This window comes from Drosophila novamexicana, unplaced genomic scaffold, assembly GCF_003285875.2.
Source record: "Drosophila novamexicana strain 15010-1031.04,08,12 unplaced genomic scaffold, DnovRS2.1 tig00000485-arrow-pilon, whole genome shotgun sequence".
Taxonomy (NCBI): Eukaryota; Metazoa; Arthropoda; class Insecta; order Diptera; family Drosophilidae; genus Drosophila; species Drosophila novamexicana.
Genome location: NW_020824808.1, coordinates 4694895 through 4706905, shown reverse-complemented (window position 1 = coordinate 4706905; position 12011 = coordinate 4694895). Strand labels below are relative to the sequence as shown.

The 12011-nt window shown below is 35.7% G+C and overlaps 1 protein-coding gene across 1 annotated transcript; it reads left to right on the top strand.

Annotated features, from left to right (window-relative positions):
* The first annotated feature begins 1923 nt into the window (after window positions 1-1923).
* Window positions 1924-10780, top strand: LOC115761659 (esterase B1). The gene is made up of 4 exons (XM_030703499.1): window positions 1924-2473; window positions 7429-7741; window positions 7807-8691; window positions 9786-10780. The coding sequence occupies exons 1-4, from the start codon at window positions 2427-2429 to the stop codon at window positions 10302-10304; spliced, it is 1764 nt and encodes a 587-aa protein (XP_030559359.1). The 5' UTR covers window positions 1924-2426; the 3' UTR covers window positions 10305-10780.
* The last annotated feature ends 1231 nt before the right edge of the window (window positions 10781-12011 follow it).

Below are 12011 nucleotides of genomic sequence, written 5' to 3'. Positions count from 1 at the left end.
TTTCTTTTTGTTGTAATTTTTGTTTTAACTCTACATTTTTCTATAAGATCTATCAATCTGTCTAGAATTAACTATCTTAACAAGCACTTAGTGCGCAAAAGGGTTTGTCCTTGAAAATGAATTATATCAAGCCTGCAAATTTCGTATTAGAAATAATTGTTCATGAACGAGTAATAATAGACTGTTCAAACAAGTATAACTACATATGAAATGATGTGCTTATATAAAAATAGATAGTGGATAAACACGTTCGAGCTTGAAATAATTTTGAAATTAATAAAAGTGGAAAAGCCAGTTGGGGCTAGGGTAAACTGTTTTAAATCGTTTGTATTTCTATTATATAAACTTTCATTCTAGATTCTTGGTGCTTTTATAATTTATAAAAATATTATTCCTAGGGCTACATGTTGATAAGCGACTATTAACCTTAACAACTTTACTGACAAGACATTAATCAGAGATTACATATGCAATATGATAAGGCTTATCTATCAAGCCCAAAACCAGGAATTGTATAGAAACAATATGGCAAACTTTATAATTTAGGGACAATAATGTTTAATTCTAACCAATTGGAGTTAATTGAATGTATATAATTTATAGCAACTATTGATGTTCGTATATAAAATATAGGTTGCCTTTCCGTCAATATTATTGCCACGCATTTGTAATGAATTGCCCTGTAAACACATATTCATTTAATATAGATATTCCATGATGAATTTCGTATCGCCCTCTCAATTATATAAGCATATATGGACGCTCAATGTTCAGCTAATTGAATTGAATTAACCGTTTTAATAACTGTAATTGCCATTACAAATGACATGTCATATCATATGACCAAGATAATATTAAAAGCAGAACATGCAACACTTTTGAATTGAGTGCAAAGTGAGGAAGGAAATTGCGGACTGGGTAGGTTACACTTAATGTAATTGAAAGCACAACTATTTATTTCTGCATGCCTAATTCTTGGAGATGACCACCATATTTTTGGTAGAGACAATACTATAAGCAGTTGGTGAAGACTTCTGACAAACGGCTTTCATATATGCAAGTTTTTTAAAAGTTTTTCAACTGAGTTGAGTTTAATATGAAGTTCAACCTAACTTTGCCATAACTAAACTTTGCTTCCAAATATAAATATGATCAATATATTAAATATAATATTGTTCAACATGTTATTTCAATCAAGAAAACTTGAAGCGTATAAACTTGCCAGCAAACCAATTTGAACTCCAAACTTGTCACAAACTGTTGATTAACACAGGCCCCATACATAAAAAACAATGTACAACAAAATGTTACACATACGCCCTGTGTGACAAAATAATAAAAAAAAAACTGTAATTTGCACACAGCAGAAAAATACACACACAAAATAAAATAACTTCAAAACCGAAAGTCAAACACACAGCAAACAAAGCCAACAGCAACAAAGAACAAAAAATGACAAGTGCAGTGGAAACTATTTTGTGTACTTGGGTGTGTCTATGTGTGCGTGTGAGTGGACATGCTATAAACTATAAACAAAGGCAACAACAAAAACGATAACGTTTAAACAAAACAACGGCGCCCAGCACACCAAGCAAGCGTACTCACTCGAGCAGACAATGCCATGGGCATTTGAGTGCGAAACAAGGCAGTGCACACACATGTATACACACGCACACAGACGCATCATATGAATATCACTCATACGCCAGCCATTCTCCGGCAAGACTAAATGAGTGGAAGCCCCATGTAAAAACTGTGTTTGTGTGTGTGAGCACCTCCGTGTGTGTATGCTTGATATGCCCGCACGTACGTACGTCCGAGCGCTGAACGCCGACCGTCGAGCGTTCGACGACCACTAAACCTAGCCGGCGCCTACTTCAAATGCTTCAGTTGACGCGCAACCCCTGAGTAAAACGCAACTCAAGCCTGAGGCTCCAAAGCCGGCGTTTAATTAATCAAAATAAATAAAACGCAGCGCATTCAATTAAATAGAACCGCGCGTATGCAACGCGTCTTCAATTGGCGGCAACAAGTGCGACGAGTTGTGTTTAATAAATAAACAAGAATTTAACCGAAATAAAATTAAAAATCAAAGTATAACTTAAAAAGAATATCGAACAAAAATATATAGAAAAAAATCAATCGTTTCTAGTAAAAGCCTGCGAAAAGGGCACGTTGCGCATACGGCGCGTGGGTGTTAAATACAATTTTTTATATGCTTGCCACTTGAAACAATTTGGCCTTGTCGTGTTGACATTTACTGTGATTTCAGGCAACTTTTGCGAATTGTTTTTTTTTCTATTGGTTGTCGGTGTGCGTGTGTTTTGTGTCCATATAGCTAATATCTGTAGCTGTGCAGCTAATTGCCCAGCAGCAAGGAATCAAATTGTGCTACGTTTTGTGGTGGTGCGGTAACACAGACCGACATGTCATTCGATATTGCCATCGCCGATCAGATGCGCATTGCATTAAAGTAAGTGGCAAATAAATGTGATTATTATCTTTATTCATAATTGATAAAATATATATTACATTTGCTTGCTAGAAAATTTTCAAATTGAAAATAGTCCATTTCATTCAATACAGACTTCTAACATTATTTCTATTTCTTTGCTTATACTTTAAAAGACTGTGCATCCAGTTTAAGTACCAATAAATAAAATAATTCCAATAATAATCTAGGCCAAATTCAGTTTAGTTGCATTAGATCGCGACAATGAATAAATTTTAAAATAAAACACTGATTAGTTTTATTTGAAATTATAAACGTGTGAACTCTGTGACATTTGCGAGCGATGCATAAATAAATATTGCAATCAAATTACCTCAATGACAATCTTAAGAATAAGTGTCGATTGATCTTTGACGTCTGTCCCTGCGCTCTTTGACCCAGTAACATGAGCATAGCTTATCGCAAAGTCTTGAAAAAGTTATACGAAAAAACAAATTTGTCGAAATCTAGAAGCAGTTGCGTCAGAGCTTGAGAGAGCTGCTTATCAATTGACAGATGCTGCGCCTGTCGAGCACCCCGAATCCGGTTCACATACAGATGGTTGGAGGTCTTATAAATAGCTGAGCCTTGCATCCGCGTTGTCTTCACTTACGATTCACCTTGCGGAACCGGGTGATCTTCAGCAGCTAATGATAAGATTGGGAATCTGTCTGGTTCCACTGTACTGTGAACTTTGTTCCCAGCACCGTCATAATGAGCACACATAATTTGAAAATGTTTAGCAGTGTGTTTTTGGAGGTGCTTAGTCAGTCGTTATCAGCTTAAAGGTTCTTGCTTATGTTTTTTCTTCTTCTCATAGTATTAATTATAAAATGTCAATATCAAATTGTCTGATAAGAGCCGCTCCTGTGGGCGCGTTTTATTATTGATATTAGTTGAGTGTATGATTTTTTCGGTTTATTGTCCGGTTGCTTGAATCGCGTCAGTCTGTGTTTTTTTACGACACTTGGCTACATAAATCACAAGTTTAGTCGGCTTACCATGTGACATTGGAAATTTCACTATCAGCTGCAATTTCAACCAATTAGTGTGAAATTGAGCAACTGTCAAATTCACTGACTAAGGGGCCAAAGTCAAGATCAACAGCTGCTGCGTTTTTGATAACTGCGAAAAGAACACGTTTGGTTGACTTCTGCAAATGTCAATGCTATTATAAAATTGTTTTGTAAAAAATCTGTCAACTCTGCGAGCTGCGTCGCGGCAACGAATCGAAATGTCAACTAAATGTTTACTTAAAAAAAAAAAAAAATAAAAAACAGGTCTTCTACCAAGTTTTTTTCTTGCTTGAGTCAAGTCTTTTATGAAAATTTCTAAGAAGTAATGTTTAAGTGCCTGATTAATGAAGAACAAGTAAGAGGTTCTAGTCGGGAGCTCCCGACTAGGGGATACCCTGAACCCTCTTCTTCCAACATCAAATACATATATATATTCTATTTTAAAAGCTATATGTCAAGTTTCGTGACTCTAGTTCTTATTATTTCTCAAAATTGCCCACAAAACAGGATATCGATATCGGTTTTTATCGATTGCTTGGAAAAGGAGTAAGTTATTGATTATTGGAAACAAACTCAATCTGCCGAGGCACTAGGAGCACCTACATCTAAAATTTCAAGTCTTTAGCTCTTATAGGTTCTGAGATCCTTGCATTCATCGGACAGACGGACAGACAGATAGACGGACATGGCTAGATCGACTCGGCTATTGGTGCTGATTAAGAATATATATACTTTATGGGGTCAGAGATGCTTCCTTCTGCCTGATACATACATTTGGATTTTGCACATATACAATATACCCTTATACTCATTTTTAATGGGCTCAGGGTATAAAAATTAGGATAAGCAAAGGATAATTTTTAAAGGTTCACGGCGCAATGAAATATGGGATTTTAATGATTTTAATTCTTTTTTTTTTATAGGAGCTCCCGACTAGAACCTCTTACTGGTTTATTTTTATTTTTAACTATTTAATGGACGCTTTTTTGACTATGTTGTGCTATTTATTAACAACCCCAAATGAATTTTAGCTAAGATCTTTAAAAATGGGCTTGAGGCCGATCCGATGCTTAACAAAAAAGTTTTATCCCAACGTTTTTCGCTAATTAACCACTGTTGTGGGTGGAATTTCCCAAAATCGCTGAAACACGTATTCATTAAGTTCTTATGTAGAGCCTTGAAAATAAGTTTGAAGCAAATCGGACACTTCGCGGTATGGTCTGGGCGTTGATCACCAATCAGTCAGTCAGTCAGCCAATCAGTCAGGACGAACAGTTATATATATATAGAGATATATATTTAGTAATAATATTACATGTTAATCAAGCAAAATAAATTTGTATGGTTAGCACAATTTTGTATATTCAATATTTGTACTTCGTTTAGTGCATTGTATCTCGATTGTTCTTCGGTGCAATGAAATACATCAATGGCTGCTTAAATTGCAATCGTTTTCGTTTTTGCATTAGCATTACTTTACACACCGTTGCATGATTTTGATTAATGGAAACATTTTTCAGAAAATTCTTGGCAGCCAAAATAAAATGTGCTCTTTCGAAATGCCATTGACCTGCAACGTTACTGCCGATTGATGAATTGAAGTATTGATTGATTTTCGATGGGCTTTAGTTTGAATGGAACAATTTTATTTTGAGCTGTGGCATGTTTGCTAAATTAATTTTTTAATAATGATGATGTTCGAAAAAGCATAACGAACTAATTAACAGATTAAAACATTAAGAATAATTTTTTTAGTTATGTAAAAGGATATAGTGGGTGTGGCAGAGTGTAAAAGAAATTATCATAACTTGCGATAACCTAACATAATTCGCATAGCATAACATTACATAACATAGCATAACATAACAAGCCAGTACATAACATAGAATAGCATAATAGTCCACAAAAGAACAGAGAATAACATTTCAAAATATAGTATAACTTAACATGGTATACCATTACATAACCATAGCATAACGTACCATAACATATAATAAATATAAATAAACATAAGATAACATAGCAAGACATACCATTACAGAACATTACAATTTAACACACAACATAACTTGGCATATTACTGAACAAAACATAACTCTATCATTAAATAATTATACAATACATTTTTAAAAGCTCTATTTCGACACAAATCTCTGCAAGTGTATTTATTTTTAGACATATCAAACTAACTGTTTGTTCTGGTTAATAATCATAAATGTTCACACCTTCGAAATGCAAAAGCATTTACTTACAGCTGCTGTTGATATAACCTCTTCCGCCGATTAACTTATGTATACTATATAAATTATGTGCATATCTAATTAACATACTGTAAATTATTTTTGTGGTTAGTTTTGTAGGCAAAGTCAATGTCAGAGATTTGTTAGCGTTTCTTTGTGGTTCCATTCGGCATACAAATCGCTTCCACTTGTCTATGATAGACCCAGAAACTGATGCGGCCCGGTTTTGGGATATTTCGTCTCATGTGCGACTTGATGTTTTGATTACTGCTAGATGACTTTAAAAACACGAGCAATAATAAAAACTATACATGAATATACATTCAAGCATATGAATACAGTTAAGTTAACTGCTCACTGGAGAAACCAGTTCCATGTCAATATTCAAGTAGCTAGGTTTTTTAATGTAGGCGAGTCTGACCTCGAACTTGGCGGAATTGTGGGATTGCTGCATGTAATTAGCGATATATAAAAGTATTATAATTCACACCAAGTACTCATGAGAGATTTTAACTAGAATTATGAAAATATCTCCAAGGTTGTACACTGCCAAACAAGAAGAAGAACTTCGCCAGTTGCTAATTAATTGCAGCTCGAACTACGCATAGTCTTTTGAATGATTTGTAGTCGTATAAATTGTCCGGGATCGTGTACAATTGTCTGGGATAGTGTACAAATCTTAAATATTTCCATATATGAAATCTATATTAAGACGCCTCGGTCTGCTGTGGATCGACTCACGCATCGATTAGCTCGCACGTTTCTAATGGAAACGCACTTGAAATATTAAATTGGGCAGCGCCGCATCGCGCTGCCTCTATCCAATACTTATGCTCGTAATACCCTACTCTATTAAAACACTAGACTGGGTCTTGATTGTTTTATAGATCATCAGTTTTTTTGGAGTTAAATTGATAAGTCTTTTGTATTTATTTATGCTGATAAGAAAGCTTCCTGAATTACCTGAGTTCTTAACGTCTGTGAAGTGCCTTGATAAAAGATAGTGTCTGATTTTTTGATTTACTTTTTCAATATAAACTTTAAGGTATAATAAAAATTAAGTTATTTTAAGCTGAGTCGCGGATTCTTAGCTGAGCTGCATCTCTTATTCAATTAGCAAAGTTAGATACTATGATGTAATGGCTGACTTCGGAATTTTTTAAAAATGAAAAGTTGCAGAGATATAAAGATATTTATGCCAAGTATCTTAATTTAATATTAGTGTCCTTAAAAGCAACTGACTGTTCAAATGTAATATATCAAAGAGCTTTGTTTGGCGTATATATTCCGGTAAAATGAAATTTTGATTCATATAAGGAATTTATTCGGTTATAATCTAAATATATATTCATTTTATATATTTTAATTTATTTTCTACGTTTATTCTATTATTGGAATTTGATTTAACTTTTAATGAAATTTTCTAAGAATTTGCATGCATTAAGGAAAATTAAATTAGTTGTTATATGTTTTCAGTTTTATCTGTTAGTGTTGTTTTTATCCGAGGACAGAAGGTAATTAAAAGCCGGCCCAAAATGTCTGATAAATTTTTACAAGCAAAGCGCCTAGAATGTTTATCCAAACACTCCGCCGATTTGATTGGCTCGAAATGCACTCACCTGTCTGCCGACTGGAATAGCATTAACAGCTCTCACCTTTTTTTTTATTTTCATCCTAATAGCTATGTCAAGTTCAAGACAAAGCAGCAGCGTTTGCGGAGCAATGATAAGGTTATTGCGGATACGATTTACGGCAAGGTTAAGGGGGTGAAGTGGCGTTCGATCTATGGCAACAACTACTACAGCTTTGAGGGCATACCCTTTGCTAAGCCCCCTGTGGAGGAGTTGCGCTTCAAGGCGCCCGTCGAGCCGGATCGCTGGACGGAGGTGAAGCGTTGCACACGGGAGCGCACAAAGCCCTGCCAGGTGAATCTGGTGCTGAAGCAAGTGCAAGGCAGCGAGGATTGCCTGTACCTGAATGTATATACCAGAGAGGTGAGTTCTTTATGGATATACATAGTTGAATCTGGAACTTATTTATATTTTCTACTCGAACGCAGCTGCATCCACAAAAGCCGCTGCCCGTGCTCGTCTGGATCTATGGCGGCGGCTTTCAAATGGGCGAAGCCTCGCGTGATCTCTACAGTCCCGATTACTTTATGATGGAGCATGTGGTGCTGGTGACCATCGCCTATCGCCTGGGCGTGCTTGGCTTTCTTACACTCGACGACGAGCAGCTGGATGTGCCCGGCAATGCGGGCCTCAAGGATCAGGTGATGGCTCTGCGCTGGGTCAAGCGCAATTGTCACTTCTTTGGCGGAGATCCGGATAATATAACCGTCTTTGGCGAGAGCGCTGGCGGCGCCTCCACGCATTACATGATGCTAACGGAGCAGACGCGGAATCTCTTTCACAAAGCTGTGCTTATGTCGGGCTCAGCGCTGTCGCCTTGGTCCATAACGCCCAAACATAACTGGGCATGTCGCCTGGCTCAGGCCACGGGCTTTACGGGTGAGCCGAATGACCGGGAGATCCTCAACCATTTGCGACACTGCAAGGCGAGCAGCATGCTGCGCATGGCCGAGGATATTATCACCATGGAGGAGCGGCATCAGCGCAAGGTAATGTTCTCCTTTGCGCCCACCGTAGAGCCATATGAGTCAGAGCATTGTGTGATACCCAAGCCACCGCTGGAGATGATGCGCAACTGCTGGGGCAACGATATACCACTCGTGGTGGGTGGCAACTCCTTTGAGGGGCTGCTCGTCTTTCCCGAGGTGCGCAAATGGCCGGAGCTGCTTTGCGAACTCGGCGACTGTGAGTATCTGTCACCCGAGGATGCCGGCCTGGATGCGGATCAGCGACGCGCCTTTGGCAAGCAGCTGAAGTCCACGTATTTTGGAGACAAACAGCCCAGTCAGAAGACAATACTCGAATACAGTGATGTAAGTATTTAAGGAAGATATTAATAATATATACAATTTACGGGATATACGGATAGATGAATAGAAAATTAAATGTATGTATGTTTTAAAAGAATAATATATCGAAAATGCAAATATATATGCATTTGCATTTATATATAGAATAATATATATATATATATATATATATATATATATATATTCTCTAATTTTATTATTCTCTAATTTTATTCAGATAAGAATATATCGAAATAAAGAATTTGGAAAGATGTATATACTGATAGATAAATGAAAAATTAATTTTATTTTTTATTTATTTTATTTATTACTTTAAATTTAAAAGGTAAATTTAATAGCTTTATATTTTTTGAATCTCTATTTAGATAAAAATATAAGTCATTATATTTCCATTTGAACAATAACTTATTATATTTTAGGAAAGATAATCGACAGAAAAACAAAATTATTTATTCCGGACAAGTAAATTGTCTGTAAATCTTAAAGTAATAATAAGACAATTTATGTTTGACATAAAAAGTAAAGTAAATATAAGTAAATGTTAGTACGTCAGTTTTCTAGTAAAAGATAAATTATTAGATAAGTTGGCAAATTTTATTATCTATATGGATTAAAAGTATGGGTGCATGTGAATGCATGTTGTGTATAGACAGAACAAAGGATAAATAAATATATATAGTTTTTAGCAACATTTTGAGAATAATTTTTTTTATATTGTAATTTATTAAACTAATAAGAAAACAGAAACAGTCATAGAATAATAGAAAAAAGATAGCTGCTTAAACAATTAAAGCAAAAATCTGAGTATGGATATATATAGAATATGTCGATTCAGATGAACAGATAAATATATATGTTATTGTATTATTATATTATATTATAATTTTTATTTTATTTTATTTTATTATTAATATATTAAGTTATATATACCCTGACTTAAAGTGATGTACCCTGGCCATGATATAAAAATAGTAATATTATAGCTTAATTTCAACTACTTCAAACGCGCTTAGATCGAAGAATATAAATATCGAAAGACGCAAAGTTTAATTTGACTTGCACAAGCTTTATTTAATCAAATACTTTAATCGTTTCAGCTCTGCTCGTATAAATATTTCTGGCATGGCATACATCGGACGCTGCTGTCGAGGAGCCTGCACGCGCCCAGGGCGCCCACATATCTGTATCGGTTCGATTTTGACTCGAAGCATTTCAACATAATGCGAATAATTACTTGTGGCCGCAAGGTGCGCGGCACGTGCCACGCGGATGATTTATCCTATTTGTTTTACAATGCGGCAGCCAAAAAGCTAAAGCGCCGCACTGCCGAGTTTAAGACGATTAGGCGTCTGGTGTCCATGCTGGTGCAGTTTGCCGCCACCGGCGATCCCAGCATACCCCTCGTCACGCACGAGGAACCCCATGGGGAGGCGGCGCAGGGGCAGGCACTGTCGCAGTCGCAGTCACAGTCACAGGTCTGGCTTCCCATATCCCGGCAGGATGCGGTATTCAAGTGCTTGAATATTTCACATGATGTGCAGGTGATTGATTTGCCCGAGGCCGACAAGCTGCGGCTCTGGGACAGCATGTACGCCGACAAGCAACTATTGTACTAGACATATGGCTGCAGCCATCCCCCGCACCCACTGTATCCCCTGCCGCACTGTTATTTACCTATATAGCTTTAAGCTGTGGCTCTCAGTTTGGCCCTAAATGCACAGCCACAACGCAAATCTGCGCTGGCATCAAATGTACATGTGTAAATAGAGGTTTTTTTTCTTGTTTTATAGCTAGGCTATTAAAAATAAATAAAAACACACGCACATACACATACAAACAAAAACGTGAGAGTGTAAATATTGAGCATATTTTTTAGAAAAACCTTTGGCTATTTATATTTTGATTGAATTAATATTAAATGTGAATGTAGCGTAAACATAAGTCGATTAAATATAAAAGAATAAAAATCAATATTTAAGCGTTAAATTCACATATATTTTCGTACTCTTAAATTCACTATGCAACAAGGAAAAAATACTATATGAATATTTATGATTATAGGTTATATTATTCAGCTGTTTCGTCAAATTTTTGTAATATTAGATTAAAACATCTAGAAATAAAACATAGTTTTACACATATTCTGTAGTTCACGTTTTTCATTGGCTTTCCAGAGGTTGAACAAACCCTACGTAACACTAAAGTGCCGCTAAGCCAACCAATTGGAAAAACCAACCGTAAAGTATGCTACGCGTTATGGTATTAAAAATTCCCAAAATTCTCCGACACCTGCACACCATCACGTACATTCAAGCTGTTTGAAAGCCAAAGCTCATATTTACCTGTCTCACATATACGCACATCCCAACTCAGCTTGGGCAACAAAATTCCACGTGCTCTACGACGCTTCTGTGCTCTAAGAAAATGTGTGAATATGTATGGCTGCTAAAAAATTTCATTTTAAAAAAATCAAAAAGTCTATTTGAAAAAGAATAATATAAAGAAGTTCACGTTACATTATTAAGTAGTTTTTACATTGTTAAAAACCTGGCGACTCACAACTAAAGACACACAAATGGCGCACAAGGAAATAGCGACCGTATAAATATCTTATATCTTAAAAAAAGTTGCATTTTGATTAACTTCAACTAATTGTTGTTTATAAAAGATATTTTGATACAATTTTATTATTTACAAAAAATTACACGTCTAAAATAAATATTTTAAATAAAAGTTTAATTTTTTATTATAATAAATTAAACCATGCAACTTAAGGCAGCAAACTAAGTATTTAAAAAGGGAAAAGTTTACTAAAATCAGTTTTTAAATAAATTATAAGGAACTCTTCATCTCAATCGGTTACAAAGCTTCTAATAAACTGATTGAACTCTATAAAATGTTTAATGATTGGCTCGTATTTTGGACTCTGAGCGGCTTTAACCGAAACAACAACCTTTTGTATTTTTTTGTCCTACACGTTCTATGTGGCAACTTGAAGAGTCACTTTGTCTGGCGTAAATACAAAACTCAGGGCACTTCGGGCTCCATCGCCCCAACGCGCCTGACATTGATTGTAATTAACAACTTACACGTGCTTCACATTCACTAAGCTGTGGGACCTACACCAAAAATTCCATTTAGGTCGTGTGAGTTACAGAATTTCAGTCGTATTTTTGCTTGTAATATTTTAATTATTATTTACAGTTGCTTTGTAAATTGCTTGAAATTTATTTAAATGTTGCCGTAAGCATCTTTTAGGCGCTGATTGAATTACAGATTTTGTTTAAAAGCTTCCGCCTGAAAGTATACAACACATTTTCTAG

What these genes read in the sequence shown, in the direction of transcription:
- LOC115761659 (XM_030703499.1), top strand. Translation starts at nt 2,427, where the DNA reads ATGTCATTCGATATTGCCATCGCCGATCAGATGCGCATTGCATTAAA. An exon ending in CAGATGCGCATTGCATTAAA is followed by an intron (nt 2,474 to 7,428) that starts GTAAGTGGCAAA and finishes TCATCCTAATAG; the next exon opens with CTATGTCAAGTTCAAGACAA. An exon ending in CAATACTCGAATACAGTGAT is followed by an intron (nt 8,692 to 9,785) that starts GTAAGTATTTAA and finishes TAATCGTTTCAG; the next exon opens with CTCTGCTCGTATAAATATTT.